At 40.0% G+C, this 25,735-nt stretch overlaps 1 protein-coding gene across 2 annotated transcripts in view; it reads left to right on the top strand.

Moving 5' to 3' along the window:
* hlcs (holocarboxylase synthetase (biotin-(proprionyl-CoA-carboxylase (ATP-hydrolysing)) ligase)) overlaps positions 1-15,084 on the top strand; it is a 62,690-nt gene extending 47,606 nt beyond the window's left edge. Inside the window, exons 7-11 of one of the 2 annotated variants that reach the window (XM_040150153.1) lie at positions 3,699-3,766; positions 5,804-5,964; positions 6,229-6,343; positions 8,329-8,542; positions 14,502-15,084. In XM_040150153.1, coding sequence (XP_040006087.1) covers positions 3,699-3,766; positions 5,804-5,964; positions 6,229-6,343; positions 8,329-8,542; positions 14,502-14,673 — 730 coding nt within the window. In that variant the 3' untranslated portion in view covers positions 14,674-15,084. The remainder of the gene's footprint in view (positions 1-3,698; positions 3,767-5,803; positions 5,965-6,228; positions 6,344-8,328; positions 8,543-14,501) is intronic. The other variant, XM_040150154.1, reaches the window with a different exon arrangement.
* Positions 15,085-25,735: the final 10,651 nt, after the last annotated feature.

Here is a 25,735-nt window from a genome sequence, read left to right as displayed (position 1 = left end):
AATAATCTGATTACATCACATTAACTTTCGGACACATAGCTGGCTGCAATGAGGGCAGTGTTGTTGAATGTTAATTGAACAACATTGCAACAATGGTTGTAATACGTATTTTAAGCATCCAGATTTTTTTTACTGATCTTGAATTTTTAGATCCATATAGAATACAGAATTTGGATATTAGACAGTCCAGTTTTTTTTGCCAAATTTGTGAACCTTGATATATGTACTGTAGTGTGCAAAACCTTTAGGCACTGTAGATGTTCAGATTTGTATCCATCATGTAATACATCAGGGAAGGCATCTCATCGGTCCCAAATTCATTCTGCAACATCACAATGACCCCAAACACACAGTCAGAGTAATACAGAACTATCTTCAGTGAGAAGAGAAACAAGGAGTCCTGCAACAGATAGTAAAGCCCCCAGCCCAAAGCCGTGTTCTGAATATCATGAGGTCACTATCAAGTGCTTGGTGTAGGTCCTTAAAGCTTCCTTGGCTACCTCTGTCCAGAGCAACTTGATGGGGTGCTTGGTGTATTTTAATCATTCCAGCGGTTTACACAGGCTACGTAAGGGCTTGCATTTTACTAATGCTACACATTTGTAAATATGGCCCAAAGTGCATTTTTAACACCTCCTCACAATATTCAAAACTTCATTAACTTTGTGAACAAGGTTTTAGGATTGAAAGTGGACCCAGATGATACCATGGTGTCCTATGATCTGACCTCAGTGTTTACATGCATTCCAACTATGGAGGCAGTGGAAACCGTAGGGCAATAACTGCTACATGACAACACCCTCAATAATAGAACCGAACTGCTGGACCTCTGTCCTATTTCCGGTACTACGGGGGGGCTGTGCAATAGGTTCACCAGTATCTCCCATGTTGGCCAACCTTTACATGGAAGAAATAGAAAGCAGAGCTCTAAATTCCTTCAGAAGAACAGCACCAAGCCACTGGTTCAGATATGCGGATGACAGTTAGGTCCAAAATTAAACCCAGTAACTACAAGCCTTCACAGAACACATTAACTCAGTGGACAGTAACATCAAATTCATATGAGAGGATGTCAAGAACAACAGCTTGGCTTTTTTTTTTAACACACTGAAGAAGACAGGAGCCTTCACATTGAAGTATACAGGAAACCCACACATACAGACCAATATTTTCTCTTTGACTCTTACCACGCACTGGAACATAAGCTAGGAGTAATCAGAACACTGCACTACTGAGCTAATAATGTGCCATCAAGTTCACAAACACCTGAAGGATTCATTTAAAGCTTGTGGATACCCTAACTGGACCTTTGTGAAAACAGCCACAAAATCCAAGAATAACACCAACACTGCAGGTGATGAAGAAAGGAAGAATAAAGACAACAATGTTGTCATCCCATCTGTGTCTGGAGTATCTGAGAAACTCAGGAGAATATTCAACAAGCATCGTATCCTTGCATTTTTTAAACCCAGGAACACATTCAGACAGGAACTGGTCCATCAGAAAGACCACACACCCAAGACAAGAAAATAAGTCTAGTGTATGCAGTCCAATGCATGAGGAGGGCCAACTCCTCAGGTCAAGACTCACCAGTTTATCTACACCTGAAAGATAAGGGGCATTGCTTCACGGACAACATTATATACATATTTTGGATATGGAGGACAAGTGGTTTGAAAGAGGAGTGAAGGAGGCTATCTGCGTTAAAGTAGAGAAACCATCCCTCAACAGAGGAGGAGGTCTACAGCACCATTTCTCCCCCACCTACAGTGCTGTCCTTTCTTCCCTTACCAAGAGATTTAGCAACCATTCACACTTGGCCTCATTTGGCTCTAACGACTCTGATGTAACGGTCATAACAACAAGCAGGAGCAGTAACAAAGCAAATGGCAGAAAATGCCTTGATAACAACCACACAGAGTTTAAATACCTGGGACTCCCCACCAGTCAGTCAGAAGTGAAGAGGCCTCTTTGATGTGAGGCGAAACATCTTCAAGATCTACAACCAAATTCTTTTGCTCTCAATTCAACTCCTCTTGGATTCCTTTTTATGTAAGTAACTACAGTGATTGTGTTTAGGGCTCTGAGTGCTGCCAAAATGCAGGTGACCTACAACTCAGTCATTAAAAGAATTTTGATCCAAAAAATGCACAAGTTTTAAAGGAAAAACTTCAGTCAAAACAGGAATTTATGCATATATTGCCAACAATTACTCATATTAACACAAAACTTGGTCCAGTACGTTTTCATTCCCCACTGAAGCTCTGTGCAAAATTTGGTGCAAGATTGCCACTAGGTGGCAGTTTTGTTGCGAAATCATGAAATACACTCAAATTATTTTTCTAAACTACTCTTAGGAAGTAAGTGCAACCTTCCTGGGATTTTGCACATATCATCTATGTACTCTCATGATCACAAGTTATTAAAAGTTTTTGAAGCTCTAAAAAAGGCAAAATGTGTAATGGAAAACTCATACTCATACAAATGTCGTAAATCTAGATAGGTCTGTCTGATTAACACGAAACATGGGCCCGCAGTTTGCCATGCTGCTGCACTGACAATCTGTACTAAATTTGGTGCATATTGTCCTCTAGGTGGCGCTGTTACACAAAGTTGAAAAATACGCAAAACCTCCTTTTCAAACTCATGTTAGATTACAAGTATTTGTAATTGTCAATTTCAGGGATTAGGTCTGTGTAGTTGACGAAAGAGTCAGATAGCCTCAAAAAATCTCTTACAAGTTTAATGACAAACTTGGTTCATTAATGATAAAAACGGGATCAGTAGCAGAGAACGACAATCTGACAAAGAATGGAGCTGTCTTAAATACAGTAAAGGAGTGTCAGCAGAGCATTATCTGTTTCTCCATTAGTCTTCTTAATGTCACCATGTATGGATACTGCAAACTATCCTAGACTTAACATAGATTGCCCAGACAAGTTTCCTAGATTCCCTTTTGCCTACCCATATCATCCGTACATTCTCTCTGTCACCAAAGTTGAGGTAAGCATGTTTAAATACAACAGCTGTGCTGAACCTAGAAAATCTTGTCCCTTATGCTTGTGTAACACTCATACAGGGAAAAATATATGCTATCAGTTATAAATGAACAATTTCCTATAGATAGCAGTCAAAACAGAAAGTGTTGCATATCTCGGCAACAATCAATACCATTAGCACAAAACTCAGCTAAGTATACTACCATGGTCCACTGAGGTTCTGTACCACTTTTACACAAAGTTGAAAAATATGCGAAACCAACTTTTTCAAACTCATCTCAAGTTTGAAAAAGGTTCACTCAACCCCAAGTCCAGGGTTTATGCCACGCTAGTTTAACCATGCTTTATGGAATACTCTACTGGAATACTCCTCAGAAATATTCTAAATTTGGTGGAACATTTTCCAATGACAGTACTGCTCTCAACCTGAGACTTGCATTGCAACCATGGGCCTGCAGGTCTGACTTGCATCACCTCAATTGGCCATCGGGTGTGAATTGCACGGAGGCCTGGACCCCGTTAATACCTACATGAAGGTCCAGTTATATATTATTATTTGAATTTTGTCAATAAGGGAAACAGTAAGAGTAAGTAAAAGCATTAACTAAAGGTGTAATAAACAATATCATGTTAACTATGTGTCCCTATAAGGCCCTTTGAAGTAGGTTTTAACATGTCATCATTCTTGTCTCCCTTCAGGCTGACTCTGCACTTACCAAAGGATGTGGGTTTAATAGCAGTAGCTGGTCGACAAAGCCAGGGAAGAGGTCAGTGCTCCAGCTCACTGTATACCTATGTACAGAACATTCACAAAGCTTGGTCCATCAGGGGAAGTCACCTGGCAGTCTAGGCCTATAGCAGCATAACTGGGGGATGGTTGAAGACAAGCCTGAGCCAGCCCTAAATATAAGCTTTATCAAAGAGGAAGGTTTTAAGCCTACTCTTAAATATGGAGAGGGTGTCTGTTTCCCAGATCCAAACTGGAAGGTTCCACAGTAGAGGAACCAGATAGCTGAATGCTCTGCCTGCCATTCTATTTTTGTAGTTTTTGGGAACCACAAGTAAGCCTGCATTCTGCCAGTGTTCTAGTGGGGTAATAGGGTACTATGAGCTCTTTCAGATATGATGGTGCCTGACTATTAAGGGCTTTGTAGTTGAGGAGGAGGATTTTAAATTTTATTCTGTATTTTAGAGGGAGCCAATGCAGTGATGCTAACACAGGAGAAATATGAATGCTGCAGCAGAAGTTCCTGTCAGTACTTCTGCTGCAGTATTCTGGATCAGCTGAAGTATTTAGAGACTAGCTGGGACAGCCTGATATTAAGGAATTACAATAATCCAGGCTAGAAGTAACACAAGCATGGACTAGTTTTTCTGCATCTTTTTGGGACAGGATGTGCCTGATTTTTTTCATGTAGGTGAAAAAATGCAGTCCTTGAAGTTTTTTTTATGTTAGAGTTAAAGGACATATCCTGATCAAAAATAACTAAGAGATTCCTAATGGTGATGCTGGAGGCCAGGGCAGCGTCATCTAAAGAAACTATCTCATTAGAAATGTGTTTCTGAGGTGTTGGGGACCAAGTACAATAACTTTTTTTTTTTGTCTGAGTTAAACAGCAGAAAGTTGCTGGTCATCCCAGTCTTTATGTCGCTAAGGCATGCTTCGCTAACTGATTGTTTTCATCAAGCTTCACTGACAAGTACAATGGGTATCATCTGCATAAAAATGGAAATTTATGGAGTGTTTCCTCAAAATATTGCCTAAAGGAAGCGTATATAGAGCAAATAGAATTGGTCCAAGCACAGAACCTTGTGGAACTTCGAGACTAACTTTTGAATATATTGAGGATTTATCATTTACGTGCACAGTCTGACATCGATCTGATAGTTAGGAACTAAACCAGCTAAACAGTTCCTTTAAAGCCAATTAAATGTTCCAGTCTGTAATAGGATATGATGGTCAATGGTATCAAATGCAGCACTAAGGTCTAACAAGACAAGTACAGAGACAAGTCCTTTGTCCAATGCAGTAAGAAGGTAATTCACCAGTGCTTTCTCTGTGCTATGTTGCACTCTAAATCCTGACCTAAAATCCTCAAATGAACTATTGTTATGTTAAAAGTCACACAGCTGGTTGGTGACAGCTTTCTCAAGGATCTTAGAGAGAAAGGGAAGGTTAGATATGGGTCTGTGGTTGGCTAAAAAACCCAGAACAAAAGTACGCTTTTTAAGAAGAGGTTTAATTACAGCTACTTTATAGGTCTGTGGTATATAGCTAGTTAATAAAGACATATTGATTATATCTAGTATAGAAGCGCTAACTAAAGGTAAAACTTTCTTAAGCAGCCTAGTTGGGGTAGGGTCTAAGAGACAGGTTGGCTGGTTTAGATGAAGAAATCATTGAAGTTAGTAGTTGATACTGTTTTTCTCCCCCTACCTGATGGGAGAAAAACAGTCTAAATATATAAATATATATCAGGTTTTACAGCTGTTTCAGAGTTTCCTGTGTTCAAACATTGGTTAAGGGCAGGAGATGGTGAGCTTTGTTTCTTATAGTTCAAATTTCATCATTAAAGAAGCTCATGAAGTAATCACTACTGAAACCCTGAAAGCACAGGGTTCCTCAGAGCTATGACTGTCTTTCGCCTGGCTACAGTGCTTAAAAGAAACCTAGGGTTGTTTTTATTATGAAACTCTGACGTGCATTCCACATCAGAGTTTCAGCTGAGTTAATTTTAGTTTGTATTCATCTTCTCTTTGCTCATTATTCCCTTGTATGTTTCCTGTGTTTGCTACTGCTTCAGGTCGGGGCAGGAACACCTGGCTCAGCCCTCTAGGTTGTGCCATGTTCACTCTGAGTGTCCAAGTTGAACTGAGCTCCATGCTCGGACAGAAGATTCCCTTCCTTCAGCATCTGGCTGCTCTGGCGGTGGTGGAGGCTGTTCGCACACTGCCTGGATACCAGGTATCATCCTACACATTTCCTGTACCAGCTTTATCAACACTATTACCAGACTGTATTAGCCTATACATCTTATGTGATTTGGCCCAGACATTGTATACATCCTACACATTAAAATAGTTGTCTGTACTAACAAAATATCACATTGTATCACTGACATATTGTATCACAAAGTGACAGTATATTAAAGGTCAGTGCATTGAGTATCAAATGAAGATTATTATTTTAGTGACTGATGATATTTGAACATATTTCAACTTTTGTCAGGACATAGACCTGAGAGTAAAGTGGCCCAATGACATCTACTACAGTAACCTGATGAAGCTCGGGGGAGTACTGGTGACTTCCACTGTAATAGGATCAACCTTTCATCTGCTCATAGGTAACAACCTCCACTTTATTATAGCTAATACTACTAGGTGGCGCTTTTAGACACAGTTGAAAAATATGCAGAACCTACTTTTTTGAACTCAGGTTGAAGTCCAATCTGCACAGATTGTTGCATATAGCATCTAAGGACCCTCATGATTAAAAGTTATCAAAAATTTTTTGATATTTCACAAAACTTGTAAGAAAAAGTATCTTCCTCTGGATAACCAGAAGTGATGTTATATCTTAGCAATGGTCAGTCCAATGAAAACAAAACACAATCAGTTAAATTAAGTATGTCAGTTCAATTAACACAAAACTTGCAGAATCATGAAATTTCACTGTTAATTTTTTCAAACTACATAAATACATACATGAAGAAATAAGTAAGAAATACATAAATAAAGTGAGTAATCTCAGGCATGAAACAAGCATGAAATGAAATGTATTAATGTATTTTTTGACATTTTCAGGAGTATAAGTCCCCCTAGACAATTGATCAGATCGACTTCAAATTTAGTCAGTAAAATCAATACTGAGTTATATTCACAGTACCAACTACTTGCAAAAGGAAATCACATTTTATACTTTGATGCACTTCACCTAGCAGGCTGACCAGATTCACCACAAGCAGAAAATCCCTAAGACCTTAATGATGCTTTATTGTGAAATTCTGACTTTTATTGGACTACAATGCCTTAATGGCACGGCAAATTTCAATGTTTCGCCACAAAAGAGGAAGTTGAAAGTGATAAAAAATTTCTAGAGCTGCCTTTTTAACTGGATCTGCACCAAAATTTAATGGGTTCTTCCCTGGCCCATACCCCATCCCTCCACCAAGTTTGGTTCAAATCGGTTCAGTAGTTTTTGCGTAACCCTGCTGACAAATAAACAAAGAAATCAACAAACAAACATATGCGTGAAAACATAACCTTCTCTGCAACAGTAATAAGTTTAACAATTCATCAGTGATGCAGCCTGTTAAAGAACATTAAACACTTTTCTTCCCTCATATCATTACTTTTTAACTAAGTGCTGCTCTCTAGCAGTGACAAAGCTCACTTTGGGGACCAAGCGCCGAATATCACTCAAGGATCGTTAATTTTTCTATGATAGTTCTTTCATGTCTGAAAAAAACCATAATGAGCATTTACATAAAATACATCTGAATGACATACATCATCTGAATGACAAAAAGCCATCGCTTCGTGACATATTTCATATCTGAGAATGACTTTTGTTTCCGTCTCCCACATGCCAAATGTCGTTTATTTATTTATTTATTTATTTTTTGTGTGTGTAAATCAACAGTGCCTTTTTCTTACACATCATGCCATTAATCCTCTGACTGATTAAGTAGTGTGTCTTCCAGCCATAGAACTCTGTAGCTTCTTCACAGTCTACTAATGTCTTTTGAACTCAATCACTAGTGCTCTTCTGACACAGACACACGTTTTTGATGATGACCCACTTGTGGCAGGTTTATAGTTATGCTATATTCTTTCCAGCTTTTATCATTTACCAGGATGTAATCTCAGGGATCCTGAGAGTCTTGGGATTTCCTAAATGGAAACCTTGTCACAGATTTGTTTGGAATTTTTCTTTGTCTTCATGTTGTAGTTTTTCCAAAACACTGACCAGCAATTAAACCATGTAGATTCAGGCGTATTTAAACTTTCAATTGTGACACCTTAATTACACACAGGTGCTCTAATCATATTTTGCAACTGTTATAAACACATGGCTTTATCAGTGATGTTTTGGTTTGTTATAATAAAGGGGTGAATACTTTTAATTAGTTTGCTATCACCTTACACCTACTCCATTTATAATTATAAGATGTGGGACAAATAAATTGTCAGAAATAGTAAAAAGACAATTCTTTTGCAATACTTACTAACATGCACCATACTATCTAACATGCACCAGTGAAATTGTGGTAAAGTTGTTTGCTCAAAATAACATATTATTATTTCTTGAACATAATGTGCTCTACAGGCTGTGGGTTCAATGTGACAAACAGCAACCCAACAGTATGCATAAATGACCTGATCCAGCAGTACAACATACAGCATAAGTGCAGTCTGCAGCCGCTCAGCTGCAGCCAGCTCATTGCTCGCACTGTCAGCTGTCTGGAGATCCTCATCAGCAGCTTCCAACAAAGAGGCCCGGACGCTGTCCTGCCCACCTACTATAAGAGATGGATTCACAGGTGAGCTATGCAAACATCCCCTTGGGCTTTGGACTCAGGTTTTACTTCTCATTTGGAATCTAAATCAGAAACTTTATTCAGCTAGTACATGCATATGAGGAATTTTGTTTTGGTGCAGCTGACAACACTGGGGATGTACCCTCTACCAATACAGACTCTATACCAATTTTGATACCACAATTCAGGATATTTGCTCATAGAAGGTACTCATGCAATACCAATGCTCTCTTTACCCAAATTTAAAATCTGTATACCTCACTGAATTTAAGTCATTGGAATAAGTTTTATGTAAGGTAACCTGATGCCAGGGTTGCTGTTGTAAAGAAAACTGATTCAAAAGCATGCTGTGACGGAATGAAAAACATAGAATTTTAACAGTTTTAAACGTGGTTTGTCACATCTGAATGATACTCGGTCTGCAAAAGGTCAGTATCCACACAGATACCCATCTAGCAGACCAATTCAGTGCATTCCTAGTAAATACATAATGTAGAAACAAGATAACATAAAAAAATATCTAAGATAATTAAAATTGTAAATAAAACGATGATAAATACATAAGAACTTTATTAATACATTAGAATACACAAAAACATACTACTGAATTTGCAGAGAAGTAAGGCTTCTATTAGATGTGTTAAATGTACATAGTGTACTAGATATCAGAGGCCAGATGCATACTCTCTGTTCGCAGGTTCGTAGGTTTGTAACTAAAGCTCATTCATTTTGTCTTTTTGGCAGTGAAGTATGCCGTTAGTTTTCATGAGAACGCGCAAGGGAGCTTTTTCCTTTTTGGAGGTGGAGACACAACATCCATGCCAAAATGAAAAACAATCAACTGTCTAATCACAGCTTGGGGGTAGAACCATGGATGCAGCTTATCTATACCAACACGGGATGATGGGTGGCATAACATACAGCCCTCCTGTGGTCTGGCTGGCTGAAGGGACACTACTCATAACTGTGCATTTATTTAGGGGTCCAAGCACCAATAGTGTTGGAACCCTATTGTTTTCGGGATGGATTTTTATTAACAGCCCAAGCACCAGCAGTGATTGAACCCTGTTGTTTGGATTGTTGTTTGGTTTATTATTATTATTATTATTATTATTATTATTATTATTATTATTATTACATATCTAAAAGCAGGTGTGCAGACTACACAGTAAACAGTACGAATGTGATATTTGACAAATGCCCACTTCTGCCTTAAATTTTATTCACAAATTCACAAAATGTGCAGCTTTTTCATACTAGTATATGGATTTTTGACTTGGTTATGAAATTGGCATCAAAAGTTCTCCTTTGAGAAACCACTCCAAGGTGATGTAATTTGTCACCAATCTGCACTGGCTAAACAAAAGACGAGTATACCACTGGTCAGTATTACTAAAATGTTAAGTAATAAAAAATCCTGTCCAGTCCACTTAATACAGTTTTATTTGTTTTTAGTCAAAGCCCAGGAAGAATGAAGCCAGTTCATTTGAAAAACAGAAATGTTTGAGAAATGAAACTATAATGAAAGGTCCATATTTAAGAACCAGCTGCTACAAAAGTCAGTACACCCTCTATTAGTGAGATTCCATTTTATTATTTTTTTAATATTTTGTTTGTCTGCCTTTATTTTTTATGATAGTTTTGATCTTTGTCGGCATGTATGCTACCAGTTTTGCGCAAATCTGTGGAGAGATGTTCTGCCGTTCTTCACAGTTGATTCATTTCAGTTGCTTTTTGGTGGAGTTTTGTTCCTCTACCTTCCACTTCAGAATACTCCAAATGTGTTCTATTGGATTCAAGTCAGTAAACTCCTTTTGCACTTTATATGTTTTGTTGTCTGTTTGGGATCATTGTCATGTTGGAAGATTCCTTTCCTGTCAAGCTTCTTGAGACTGGGAGTCATCGCTTCATCCAGTATTTGGGTATACAAACTTGCATTCATAGTACCATCTATAAACGTCATCTCTGCTACACTATTTGTATTCTTGCACCCCAATATGAGCTCACTCACACCTCCATGTGTCATTGCCACAGTCACTGTGGTAGTCCTGGCCAGGTCCATAACAAAACATGCTGGACCCAATCCGATCCAAAGAAAATTATTTTGGTTTCATCTGACCAAAAAAGAAAGCGCTGCTAGCATTTATCAGGCTCCTTTTCATAATCCTTGACAAAATTTTGTGAGTAATGATTTTATTCTTGAACACCATCTTTAGAGGCTGATTTCATGCAGTGTCCTTTGTGCTGTCTGATGGGTCACTGAAACACCAATTTCCACAAACAATCTTGTGTCAAAGTGCAAGGTTTTGTAAATAGTGAATTGTAAGTGGCATCATTTTTCGAGGATGGCCACAGCACCTTCTGATATTGGTAGTATGGCTCAAAGGTATACTCACTTTTGTTGCAATGAGGTTGTACTTGTAATGGTACAATTTTGAAAATTTTAGTGACATTGCATAGGGGTGTACTCAGTTTTGTTGTTTGCTGTATAAAGTCAGGTTACATTAATATACAACCTCCCAGCTTATCAGTAGCCAGAGATTTATTCGGTTAAAGTAAAATAAATAGTGGTTGCTAGATGTAACTCCAGTTCTCTGAGTATGTGGGCAGCCCTCTAACTGGCCTAACTATTTGTTAACCCCTTCAAGACTCTGCTTCGGCACCCCGAGACAGATCTTTGCACTCACCACCCAATCAGGGTTTAGCAACCGCACAGTGCAGTCCCCTATAAAACCCCAGCGCATATGCTGCTCATCTCCCTGTGGAACTCAGCAACAAATACCAAAAAATAGGGCCAGCTGTGCCTGCAGTTAGATGGCAATGCAGGTAGTCATGGAACTGGAGTTAGGTCCATTAACTGCTATTTCTATTTCATACATGCTCCGCCAAAGATAATACAAGCATGCACACCGAAGGCAAAGGCCATTAGGGATCAATGTACTCCCAGCTGGACCTCAGCCCTGACCCCTAAAGGCCAGCAACTGACTGGGCGAGAGAAAAAAGCATAAAAAAAGCCTAGTCCCACAGTTGGGCACCACCTGCGTAAAGGTCCTTAGGACACATACCTACTACAGTAGGCGTCAACATCACCTCCACGGCATCACTCTTCCTCAGACGGAATGAGACACCCAAACCATCACTCATGTCTCTGCTGTATAACTGTCCAAAGGTAGAGGTGGAATACCAGGAAGCAGCCAAGCAGATATCATTCGCTGATACATCCATCTGCAGGTCCCATTGGTGGACAAGAGGACCAGTGACAGGTCTCACCCTGTGGACCCTTTGCAGGAAGCACTTGACCTGGATGTCTCCTGGCCGCGAAGCCACCCCAACCATTATGACCAGCTGCAATTGCTGCCACGAACACCCCCAAGGTGGATGCAGCCCGACCTCTATCAACCAACCCCTGCAGAAGCTCAAGGACACCCTGCAAGGGTCTCGAACGTGGGTTGATGGCCCTGCTCTCACAGCAGTCAGCAAATACACTTCAACTTGTCCCATAAACCCTGGAGGTGGAGGGAGCCTGGGCTTTTGGGATTTTGTGGATAACTGTAGCTGGCAGGCCCAGCTCTCTCAATCTCTCCCTCTCAACCGTGAGACCATGAGACGCCACCCAAGGAGTGGGTGTGTGTGAATGGTACCCCCTGCCTAAGCCAGTGTTGAAGGCAGGTCCGTGAGCCACCTGACACCCGGACACTCCAGCACCACCACAGTGACCAATAACCACTGCATTTGGATCCTGTGAAGCAGAAGCAATATCAGCCTTAGGGGTGGAAAGGCCTAGAACTGGCGAGAGGGCCAAACGGGTGGGTGAAGGCGTCCACTCCCGGAGGGGGGCATTGCCCGCTCTCAGGGAGAACTAGAAAGGACATTTCACGTTCTTCTTGCTCGCAAAAAGGTGAAATGCTCGTTCTGGCCGAAGACGGACTTCTGTGAAGCGGGGCAGATGTGACAGATGTGCCTCTGACCCACCCAATCTATACACACAGCTCCATGTGTTGGTGAGTGAGCCTGTCAAGGGAACCAGTCCAGAAAGCCATATTCAGCACCACTACCTGAGTTTCTGAGGTTGTGCCAGCATAGCAGCGGATAAACATGACAGCTTTCATTCTATCCATTTCCGATAGAAATTACCACTGGTGGGTGGTGTCAAGCGAAGGAAGCAGACCCTGACTGCATCCTCTACGGTGGGGCCACCCCTTTCCCACCCTGCCTGACCCAATTGAAAAAGGGCACCGTGGGAGGGTAGGGCACCCTTGGTGTCTCCCTGGTGCGCTGCTGGGCAGCAAGGCCAGCGGTGAAACCATCCTGAGGAGCTCTCGACGGTGGGAGTGAAGGGAGAATGGTGTTCTTCCACTGGGCAGTGGAGGCAAATAGGCCAGGGAGGTCTTTGAGGGGGTGTCGGTGGGCTGGTGAGTCCTCCTGGAAAAGTGTCAAAGGGTCCTCCTCCTTGTAGACTTGGCAGTCGTCCTCCTCGTTGTTCTTGTTCCAGGGCTAGGATGTGGCCTTGGTGGGAGCCGCTGCCACCTCACTCACTGGCACCAGGCTGGTGTGGAGAGAGCGGATAGACTCCTTGAACTGCTCCCGCCATATGCGCTGCTCCAGAGAGAGTGCGAAACAGGTGAGGCAGGAGTCAGCTTCACCCTGGTGGCACTAGCTGAGGCAGAAGAAGCAGTCATTTTGATTGTCAGTGTCCACCAGCGGTGAGGCGTAGCTCAGACTTGTTTACTGCGTCAACATCCCATGACACTGAAGGGTGACAGAATCTTTGTAGGTGCAAACCATTGTCAGAGCGGCTGCTATAAACCCCAACAGGCCAGAACTGTTTCGGGGGGCTTGGATGTGATTTTCTCCCCATCGTTCCATTCATTATTCTGCAGCTTTAAACAGTCATGACGGGGCATGGCTATCTGATGACAGAGCCACAGCAGACAATTGTAGATGTCTAGCTTAGTGTTTACTAGCTAATGCTAGCTAACACGAACTAGCTATCAAAACTTACCAAGAATTCTGCCAAGAAGATCCCTCTGTCTGTATGTACAGCTTCCTGCAGCCCTTAAACTGCAGACGGTTAATAACAAGTATAACTAAATGTACATTCAATAGTAGTTAATAGTAATTTCTCTGACTGGCTAGCCCACAGGAAATTGTTTTAATGCCATCAGCTTGGGTGAGTGACACTAAGCCCTGCACATGGTTCTCCCCCCAAGCTGTAATTGGGTAGTTGAATGTTTTTGTTTGCGTGTGTGTGTGTGTGTGTGTGTGTGTGTGTGTGTGTGTGTGTGTGTGTGTGTGTGTGTGTGTGTGTGTGTGTGTGTGTGTGTGTGTGTGTGTTTTTTTTTTTTATTATTATTATTATTATTGCATGGACAGTACATTTTCTTCTCGCTTAGCCCCTTAGGGCTATCTCTGCTCAGGAGGTAGAAAAGGTCGTGGGATGAATTAGATGCCTCCCTAATGGTATTGCATAATGGCCAATCAGATGCCTCCCTAATGCTATTGCATGATGGATAAGAATCCAAATATCTAAAATGATTAAAACTTTTACACAGTACTGTACATCTGACCTGTTAAGAGATTAGTGCAATGCAGTTGGTGGTTCTGATCAAATGTGTATATTGTGCTGAAGTATTTGGACACAGCATACATAATGTCCAAAGGACAGGGAATGGCGGGAGTGAAGATAGTTAAACAGATGACACAGTGTCAGTCTGTGGAGTGGGGAGAACACACCATCAGAATTTTTGGTTATACGGGAGGGGTCTTTGTTTATGAGGGTTATGGCCTGAGGAAAGAAGCTGTAGAGGTGGTGTGTAGTCTCAGTTGTTAAAAGCCCTCACTCTTGGTCTAAGTTGAGAAGCAAATACCCCTTTCAGTTGCAGAATTTTGTAAAATCTCCTGAACCTCGTAATAACATCCTGAAGCAGAAAGGTGACAGTTGCTTTCTGTGCTCTGACCTCAGTGGGACCCAGGTGCATCTCTGGAGTGAGGACGGACTGAAGGCTGAGGTGGTGGGTCTGGACCACAACGGCTTCCTCCAAGTGCACAGCAAGGAGCATGGCGTGATCTCAGTGGAGCCTGATGGAAACTCCTTTGACATGCTGAAGAACCTGGTGGTCATCAAGCAGCGTTAGGACCAAACTCAACAAGCTACAGAATCATCATCTCTTTCAACACATTTATTTTGATTAATATATCACTAAATAAGTTACTTGTTTAGAGTGGATTTTTGTTTAGCTTCTCCTTATGTTAATCTGGTATACAGTATTTTTTAATTGGTTTGGGTAATTTGTTGGAAGACAACTGATGATAACTGGGTTTAAAGGTTGTTACATACAAGTGATATCTGCATCAGTGATGGGTCACTAGCGCAATCATCAGTTTGATTATGAACTACTGGTTAGGGACAAACTTGTACTAATTTCTGGGAACAATAAATCTTAAACTCATCATCTGAACATCTAACCTGATTTCACGGTTGAGAACACTGATCATTTCAGCTTTTGTTGTTTCAAATTTCAGCAAAATAAAGATTCCCACAGAAATACTTTGCTCTTTTCTTTGAACTAATGAGCTTCTGTTCACTTACCTGGTCACAGCAATCTATAAAATCCTGATTATCAAAGAAAAAAGTTACTCAACTAGGAGTGTCCTGAAATTTCTGTGGGTGAAGACCTGCTGAAAGTCTAGAAAAAGAATTGCTGTGAGTGGAAGGAGAAAAATCTGTCAGGCCAAATGGGAAAAAAAGAAAAAAACAGGTGGGCGCAGTGTCTTACATTATTAAGACGTTTGAACAGTTTTTTGCACACTTAATATAATGCAGCATAGTTCAACACCATTGTAAACCACAACCTCAATAAGCATATAGTGAAATTAATACCTTTCTGACAGTGTCAACGAAAACTTATTGCAGTCCAGTCCATAAGTATTTGGACACATTTAGTAGCCAAGTGTCCAACTATATTTGGCATTTAGTTGCCAAGTACCAAGATACTTTTGAACCCCTAGATGTTGGGCACTGTGTTAAAATGACCACATCTTCCACACAATTCTTTATATACTGCTGTGAGCATACTCACATTAAAGCTGAGACTCAGCACTTTAATGTAGTATCCATTATATTATTTCAAATTAGCACAGAGTCTGAAGAACAAAAATGTGCAACTGACCAAATACTGAGGGTTTGGACTATATATTGAAATATATCAATCAATATCAAATCAATCCAATTGGATAACTTCCATTTCAATTAAAACTGAAAATCAGAAAAAAATCAAAAATAATAGAGGTTAACCCTAAATTAATCCCAGTATTTCACCCCACCTGGTAATGAGTCAGATCAGAACTGATTTACTAACTGCAAAGTAAATGCATAAGCCACTACAGGGCTGTTTTTAGTCATGAGTGATTGAGGCAGGGGATTTGGGTGCCACGCACTGAAGGGGCACCAGAGAAGAGGAAGAAATATTTTGTAATCAATTTCAGACCCCCAGCTTAATGTTAAAAGCATGTCATGATATCCATTGTTTGGATTACATTGCTAAAATGTAATCCGAGTGAAGGTAAAATGGGGGCTGACACCTGCTGTCATATCATTGTCTGGCTGCTGCTTCTTTTGCCACCACATAGCTCATTTGCTCACACAGCTGTGTGAGAATCATGTATAAATAAATAGGTTACTTATGTATTTAGGCAATCCACATTTTGATTAGTAGGTATGGACTCTGAATCCAGATATTTGCCCGAGGAATGTGAAAATCTCCCCACTTTGCTTCATAACCCTAAAACACTGACTGCAAACAGTTGTGAGCAAGTTGTGACCTGCTGGACCACAAAATATATGAAAATAGTGGTCAGTTTCAGCGAATTTTATGACAATGAACAATGTGACTAGAGCAGCCACAGTTTACAGGTACAGGTGAACCAAACATCTAAACTGCTGCTGTTTGTTGAATGCTTCAGTATTTTTAATGCTGAGGGTAAGAGATTCTGTCTAACTCTTGTCCAGTCTGTCCAGCAACAGATCCACACTGACATTCTCTCTCTATGGATATTGCAGAAAATACTACAGGACACCCAACAAAATATTTTAGGAAACAAGCATGTGTATATGTATATGTATATGTTCATAATGCAGATCTATTCCATTTCAAAACATATCTACAGTAAATGTACACTGTAAGTTGTATAGTGAAGGAATAAATAGTCGAGTATAGAATTAAAATAAATATTGGATTATACATAACATTGTCAGGACAGCTATAAGTGAAAGCTCATACAGAGAATACCTGCCCCTCAGCACAGTCCTCTTCCAAGGACTCTCAGGGATATTGCAGGGTCAAAGACACTCCTGTACAAATTATTATTAACCTGAATAATGGTTTCTTATGTTCCATATCGTATCCTGAATATGTTTAAACCAAGATAATACATTACAATGATCTAGTGTGCATGTAAAGGTAGGCTACTAAGTGACAAATTAAAGGAAGCCCAATTGCCATAAAAATATTTAATGAAAAGGATCTGTCCCTCAAGGGGCACATCTTGCCGAGGGCAACAAAATGTCCAGGAATGGCCCTGCTATAGTAACCACAGTAACTACATCATGTAAATATCAGCTGGGCAATCTCCCAATAGCATTTTATTTTTCTCACTTTTACAGTTAGTTAAGGATAATATCATAGATAGCCATTCAAATCATGCAAATTTTGTCCTTTTAATATGTTGTGAATGTATTGTCTATATCGCTAATGATCTACAGCTACATTAGAAATAAAGTGGATCAATCAATAAAAGCACTGGCAATTGCTTCCTCTATAGAAGCTACATATCATGATGCTTACTGTCCATTGCATTTCCATTATTACTCAGCCTGGTTAAGACAGTTTGTCTTCAAGTTGGCTATATACTGGGTCTGCACTGGTAAGTACTGCTTCAGGAAATAGCCACAGCCAGGCACGTAATCACCACAGGGGGGAGGGGGGTTACATCCACCAAGTATATGAAATATGGAAATATGCCCCCACCCTCACTGACACTGACTGACTCCTATTTAATGTTGGTGTTCATGTCAACCAGCAACACTAAACAAAAAATCACTTGACTGTTGAAAAGTGGGTTCTGTAGTTTATTTATCACTAAACTGTGTCGCTATAACCTGACCAGGTAATCGCGTTGTTGGTAAAATTGCAAACATGCTCATGGTGAAAACTGCACGTGTGCACCAGACAGCTAGACATAGCTTTGTGTCCTGTGTGTGTTCTGTGTTTACTGAACATCCAATGTCCAGCTGCTGATTAATGAGTTACTGAAAATACAGAGAAATACTTACAAAACAAGCTCATATGCAGACTTTGGGCCAAATTTGTGCATTCTTGGATACACATAGGGGGCTGACTGACCAGTGTGGTGATTGGTTACTTCCAGCTGTATATACAGTGCCACATCAAGTATCACTATGCGTGCAATGAAATTGCCTCGTATGTGAGGGACTGGTCAGCAAACTAAGGGTGAATAAAGTTTAAAAAAAATTTTTTTAAGTTATCTGTAAAGAAGAAATGACTGACAAAGGAGGCTCATCAACAGGACAAAAAGATAAGAATCAAGCCAAAGTGAGTGATCTGAGCACTATCCTGGTGGAACTCAAGTTGCACAAAGACAAGTTCCAGACTCTGAATAACAGATTAGTGAGTGAAATGCACACCTCCCTACAAAAACTGGACTTCAAAGTGGAACATTTAGAGTGACTCTTTGCTGAAAAATGAGAGGAACTGAAAGCAGAGATTGAGAGAAAAGTGAGACAAATTCAAGATAATCTTGACCTGTATATCTGCTAAAATTGATACAATGGAAAGGAAATCTGAGAAACCTCAATGTCCAGATACTTTAGTCAATCCTGAGGTCTTGATAATCATTGTAGGACTCCCATTTGTGGAAGGGGAAGATATTTTGGTCAATTTGCTTTTGTCTGAGGGGTTACGGTGTGATGCTGTGCTGATTTGATCAACATGGAGTGCATAAGACCAAGAGGGAGGGGGCCAGGAGTAGTAAAAGTTCAGGTCCGATCTCAACAGGAAAAAAGTGGCTGTGCTCTGTGGTAAGCAGAGACTGAATGAAACAAAACACTTTGTCATGTTTATATTTACTCTGCAAAATACCACACAGAAAGGCTTATAAATTTGAACTTTAGAACTCTCGTTAGGGAACTTCCATTTAGAAAGGATTTTTTTCCTGACTGGTAGTGGGAGGCGGATCACTCATTATCAGGCGGAATCGAATGACAGTGTTTGGCGAAGCCCGCTCAAGCACGAGGAGGTGAAATGTGGAGGACTGGTCAATAAAAGCCTTACCTACATTTTATGATAAACTTAAAAAAATTAATGATAAACTTAAATAATTCACTGTAATATAAATGGTTGGACAGTCTGAAACTGTGAGCGCAGAAAAAAAATAATACTTGACCCTAACCCTGATATTATTTCTCTGAAAGAAAAACACCTAAAATGGCATGAATCTGTTCACTTAAAGGGGTACATTTGGATACAATCAAAAGATAAATTTAAAGGCTTTGAAAGGATCTGGGGAAGTTGGATTTTTGGTCAAAAAGAAATTCATTTAGAGTCATGAAGTAAGTGTCATGGACAAATCAGTGGAATAAATACTGGCATTATAATTTAAAAATATGTTTTGTGGTTTTTACCTTACCTTTTGTCTCTACAGGAGTTTGCAAAAGAGCAATTTGCTGTCATTAATTTTTTTTTCGTAATTGCTGGTTGGTAGTCTGTCTAATGCAGATGTTATTTCTTTGTGTGGGGAATTCATTGGCCACACAACTTTAACGGAATTAATGCAAAATGGTGTGTACTGAATGGAATGTATATATGTATATATATATATATATATATATATATATATATATATATATATATATATGTATATATATACTGTACTGTTCTGCCTGGCTGGTTGTCTGCATTTGGGTCCTCTTTCTTGTTGCCCCATGTACAGATGACATAAAATTGATTTGATAAGGATGTTTTCAAATTATTTATTTAGTAAAAAAGGAAAGAGAATATCAAATGAATGTTGGAAATAGTTTCTACTATGGAGGATGTCTAAAAAGTGATTGAAAAAAGTGGATTAAGAAAAGCTACTGGTAAAGATGAAATCCAATGAAGTGTTGAAGTCACCTAAGTTATTTAAAGTCCCATTTGAGTTATTTCAGGTTTGTTTTGATGATCCTAAATCATGAAGAAATTATCCAAAATTACCACTTAATTATAGAGGCAATAGCCTTATCAGCACTGTGTAAAAATTGAAATCATTGCTTTTAAATCATAGACTTGATCATCTTGTAAGGATAGGTTTGCTAGTAGATGAGCAAAGTGAGTATGTATCGACCACATATACTATATATATATATCTGTTTAAGGAAATAGACTTTCAATACAGATTATCTTCAGGATGGATAAAAAGTTTCGTAATGCCATTAAATTTTTTTATCAAGCACCCGTGGCCTTTGTTCAAGTTAATGAGTTTAGAACAGGATGGTGTCGCCAATAGTGTGGTGTGAAGCAAGGAGACATGTTGTCACCAACAGTATACTCTATTTATTTTAATTATTTCACTTTTCAAATTTAATTTTGTAAACTAAGGGTAAAGTAGATGATTTTATGGTTGGTATACTGTTTTATGGTGATAATAGAATTTATTTGCGGATCATGAAAGAGATCGTCAGAAAATGCTCAGTGTTGTGACTGAATGGTTCTGGAAGTAGAGACTAATGATAAATCAGGATAAAACAAATGCTACATTTCAGGCAGCAGGTGGTTAAAACACAAATATTACATTTTAGGCAGTTTTTGTACAAAATGCACTTGCTTTTAATCTTGGTTCAACAGTGCTGTCATAGGCTGACCAATAAACTGTAAATATTTAAGTTTTATTTTGGAAGAGCATCTTACTTTTAAGGAGGGTATTAATGTTTTGGTTAATTGCGCAGGTAGAGCACTGGGATCAGTGCTGAGCAAAACCACTTGTAAAGATCTGGTACATACACAGCTGTATAAATTTTGTGTGTATCCTGCTGCAGATTATGCTTCTGGAATTTTGGGGTTCTGTGAACAGGTGAATTGTAACACCATTCATTACAGAGCATTTCCATCAATTTTGGGTGTTCATAGAGTTTAGCTTTCAGAGGTGCAGATAGTGACTAACTGACAAGTTCTCCCCTTGGAGCTTACCCAGTGCTGCTGAGACAGTTTAGTGCTACAAACTAGTACACAGCATACCAGCTCCCGTACGTACTCACTGCCCTCAACACTTCATGCAGAGAAAAAAACTTCGATACTCTCTGAGATTAAAGTGAGAAATTTATGATAAAATCTCAGAAATTTATGAGAGAAAAACTTGATAACTCTCTGAGATTATGAAGTCATAAATTTCCAAGAAAAAACTTAGAAATTCTCTGAAATTAAAGTGGTAAATATTTGAGAAAATCTCACAAATGTACAAGAAAAAAAACTCTGTGGGCTTTTGTGGGGTTTCTTTGTGAAGGAAGCAAATTGTTTCACTTTGCAGGTTTGGATTCAACCTCACTACACCACAGACGCCGCCACTTGTATTTATTACATGAATCATAACATACCTTTCACTATAGTTAAACTTTCCTGATGCAGCCATGTTCCTTACTGTTGCACCTCCTCACTAACATGCTTGTGGAATTCCCTGTCTACCTGCAGCATCTGTGGTGTGAAGCGGTTGATCTAACCTTGCAAAGTGAAATGATGTGGATCTGTATCTAAACTGTGACTCAATGAAGAGAAGACAGGATTTAGTGTCTTGATCAAGCCAGGGCTCGTTAATTACTTACACATACCGGCAAAGTATGTAAAGCTGATAAAATAAAGGGGGAGACTGTTTATGTTAAAACTATAAATCTGCCTTTTTCCTACTAAACTCTTCCCTACTTGCAGAGATGTTTCCGGACATATAGAACTAAACCAACACAAGTACTGTGCAGTGGTAAAGAGTCTGGTAAGTGTACAGTGTTCTGTAGTTTACATAACTGACTGTTCAGGCTTTTTTGTTGTTTTTGTTGTTGTTTGTAGTCACGGTGTCCAAATCTTTTGTCACTGGTCCAGCATGTTCATACTGGCGTAGGGTAGTAACATTCAGGAACAGCTGAGTCAACCGAGATGAGGCAGAAGGGCGCACTGGTTTTTATTGAACCCATGGGTGCTTTCTCTAGGATGTTCTGCTCTTCTGCTTCATGCAAGGGCACTGGCGAATAACATATGCTTCAATTTCATATTGCATGAAAGCCCAGTAAAACCTGTCTTGCCAGATGGATGACTTTGTCTGCACCAACATGCCCCATATCATCATGGAGGTGTTTAAGCATTATCAGCTTCAGCTTACAGGGTAGAATAAACTGTTTCTGTTGTCCTGTCTGCATGTACAATTTACCCCTGTCAAGTGTGAGTTTGTTCCATTCATGTCATACTCTGAGTCTCTTGCCCCATTTGTGTCTTTTCTTTGTCATTAGGATTCCATCCTCTTTTTCAGATTTTACATTTAACATAAACCAGATGGGACCATCTTCCTTCTGGAGGACCCACGACTCTACCAGGGGGTGGGTCATCTGCAGCAGGGCGCAGCTGCAGTGCAGCCACTATTTGCACATCACTGTCTCTCATGGCTTTGTTCACATCACTGTCTCATCACTGAGTGAAGCGAAGCAGGTAACTCCAGAAATGACACATTAACTCTGGTATTGCTAGGGGACACGACTATGTCATGGCAGGTGTATTGCCAAAAAAGTGCAGTGTTGAGTGTGAAGTTGTTTGGATGATGCTCTCAAGAAAGCTGCAAGCCGGATTAACGCAGGCCAAGCAATCAGCACCTTCTGATAGGCATGCTCTGCACTAGTCTACTAAATCTAGAAACAGCTCTAAACCTGCAAAACAGTTACAGATTTTATTTGGTTGAAACAGGATTGAGACATTGATCCTTTGCATCTAACTTTAAAAATCTGACTTGCAGGTATAACTACACCTTTCTTCCCTGTTCTCACACTGCACTCACACTGTCTCATCAGGGGTCATAATCTGGAGGGCAGAAACTAAGGCTTCCACTGCACTGACATTTAAAGCTTCTTTGATCCTCAACTCTGTGTTCTTTGTTTTGATTCTCTCAGCTATAGCTAACATATTACTGCCTTACTGAGGACAGTTGAGAGAGTTCTAGCAGATTAATACTGTACGGTGACATATCCATCTTTCTCACTACTGATCTTGAGTTCAGCGTCTGCCCATCCATTTAAGGAAACATCTGTGCCACTAACTGCAGTGACTTCTGGTCAGAAAGGAGGGACTCGAGTGGCTGGATTTGGATGTTGGGAAGTACTTTTGCCATCCATGCTCTCCCCACTACAGTCACTTGGGCCCGAGTCCAGCAGCATCTGACATCCACGAGACTGTACGTTTCTTTTCAGTGAGCTGTACTTAGCACTTTCTTGGTAGTGGTTGACAGTGTGTGTTGTATTACAGTGGTGGCGGTTTTAAAGTGGCTCATCTGTGCTGGGAGCTTCTTTGTTGTCCTGGTCAGTGGTCACTGCCCCTTTCCAATGACCTCACCCTATTTCCCCAAATCTTCCTTTGCAGTGATAGCACCTAACCTTGCTTTGCTGTGCACAGTCACTGCATCTTCCCCTGGTCTTACATGTGAGTACCTGAAGGCAGGATATTGGTAAGTGCATTGTGTGTGTTGCACTAAGTAAGTATTACCATCTGGGCCAGATGTTTGGTCTGTGAGGACACTTGTGCAGTCAGCTCTGTAATAACAGCATGATTAGCCCGTAACTCATTGCAGCTCATCTTGACAGGAGTCATTCAGCCAAGGAAGCTAAAGCTGACATGAACAGTAACTGTTCAGGTTTTAGCATTGCCAAGGTGTTTTGGGGTCTGCCCCCTCAGTGGACTTAGTGATTTGTTCTAAAAGAAAGTAATTACTTACTTGAAAGTCAGTAAGAAGGGGTTTGAGCTTGTGTCTGACATAGCTGTTTTTCTCAATCAATCCTTGGTAGAGTGTTTGAAGAAATGTACATTGAACAAGCTTTCTGTCATTGTTAAAATCTGCAGTAGGCTTTTGTGCCTCAAAAAGAACATGTTGCTTTAAACGTGTGATTCTGCTGCAGAATCTCTTTGTCTTGCTGTTTAGCAGTACTTAATTCTTGAAAGAGTTCAGTACTGTTTTTGTCTCTGATATGTGAAGTTAAATTAATTAACATCTCTCCGAATGTACCAGGCTTCATTATCACTATCACAAACTCTGCAAATGATGTCAGACTTGCTAAAACCTTCTTGCCAGCCCTGATTTATTTGTTTACAAAGGCTATTATATGACATATCAGACCCAAAATCAGAGATCTGTCCATCATGAAGCTTAAACTCTCAACGTGGAAGCAAAGCTGCAACATCAATAACACTCAGTACCTCATCTCCCATACTGGAGGAGGAATTCACCCTACTCATCCTACACACCTTACTTTCCTATTCACGTGAATGGGTGGTCTCAAACTTTTAGGCCCACTATCAGGGAAGCTTTTTATAGGTGGTTTTTATAGTTGGTTAGCCATCTCATTTTCCCACTCTATCTCCTTCTTCTGCATTCTTTTTGAAATTTACCGTGTTGTCCTAGCACAATATGTCTGGAGTCATACCTCTTCAGCCCATTTCAAATTATGGTTTCATTTCATACTGCAGTGATCTAAAAATAAAAGCTCCATATATTCGCAATTAGGTTGCTGGAGATTGGTTTAAGGTTAAAATTTTCTAAAGCAAAATAAATCCCAGGGTAAAATCCATGTCTTCCGTCTCTTATACTGCTGGTTCTATCGTCTCCTCTGGTCTCAACGGTTTAGCCTTCATCGCAGGCTAACATTTATCTCTCTCAGACCTTTGAACACACTAACCATCTATCTCTTTCTGCTGGCCTTCAATGGCCCTCTAGCCTTCATCGCAGGCTAACATCCATCTCTCTCCTCTGGTCTCCCCAGCCTCTAACCTTCATTGCAGGCTAACATCTAATCCTCTCCTCAGGCCTTCGACAGCCTCTAGCCTTTGCCAGGTGCTAACATTGATCTCTCTCTGCTGGCCATGGATGGCCCTCTAGTATTCACTGCACGCTAATATCAATCTCTCTCCACTGGCCTTCAACCACCCTGGATTCTGTTGCAGGCTAAACTCTAATCCTCTACTCAGGTCTTCGCTAGCCGTCTAACGCTGCTTGCTAACATGTCTCTCCTCTGGCCTTCAGTGGCCTGTAGCCCCTTCGACGGCCCTCTAAGTCCCACACTAATATTTGTCTCTCTCCTCTGGCTTTCAATGGCCTCTCGCCTTCATTGTACGGCAGCATTTCTTTCGCTGGCATTTTATTGCCCTTAGCCTTTAATACCGCTCTGTCCCTTCTGAATCATTCATCCTAATAAGTTGTTCCCATATAGGTGAAATAGCTCCTTATTGCTCACTATGATTACTGTTTGATTTTCTTGCGCATTATGTTATATTTCACAGTTGAATCACCCTCGCCATGGTAAAAATGCTTTTGAAGATGCTTCACATTGCTGGAGTTTAATCACTTTCTGTTGCTTACCTCAATAAATTTTGTTACGATGATGACCGATGCCATTAGACACTAATTTGACTACATCAAAATGCAATATTGTTGATGAAAAAGAGGAGAATAAAATGTAGTTTAAATAATAACCAAAATCTCTCTATATTTTCATTGATGGAAAAAGATGATGTGAAATTACATAGAGCTTCTCTTCAGACAATGACACAGAAATTATAGTAACTTAATTAATTATAAGTAACATAACGTTAAGAGGTTTAAATAACATTACTTTAATTTTAAAGCCATATTAAGCAAACTACTAAAGGCAGTGATGTAACATCTGTTAGCAACTCACAACTGGACATTGCTACATTGCTTGCAGATGGGGATTTAGTCTCACTGAAAGTCAGTAGCCTGGTCAGCTACGTTGGCCAACTTTTTGCTTAAGACAATTTTGTTTTTTTGATTTTTGGTGTATTAAACATGCTATTCTTGCTAATGCAAACACAACTGAATTGTCATAAACATTTCAGTTCTTGTTGGAATTAAATGGGTCCGTGATAGCTAACTGTAGTCTAT

The sequence above is a fragment of the Xiphias gladius genome, chromosome 17 (genome assembly GCF_016859285.1).
Source record: "Xiphias gladius isolate SHS-SW01 ecotype Sanya breed wild chromosome 17, ASM1685928v1, whole genome shotgun sequence".
Lineage (NCBI taxonomy): Eukaryota > Metazoa > Chordata > Actinopteri > Istiophoriformes > Xiphiidae > Xiphias > Xiphias gladius.
The sequence above is the reverse complement of the archived record's forward strand: the minus strand, read 5'-3'. Positions and strand labels throughout refer to the sequence as shown.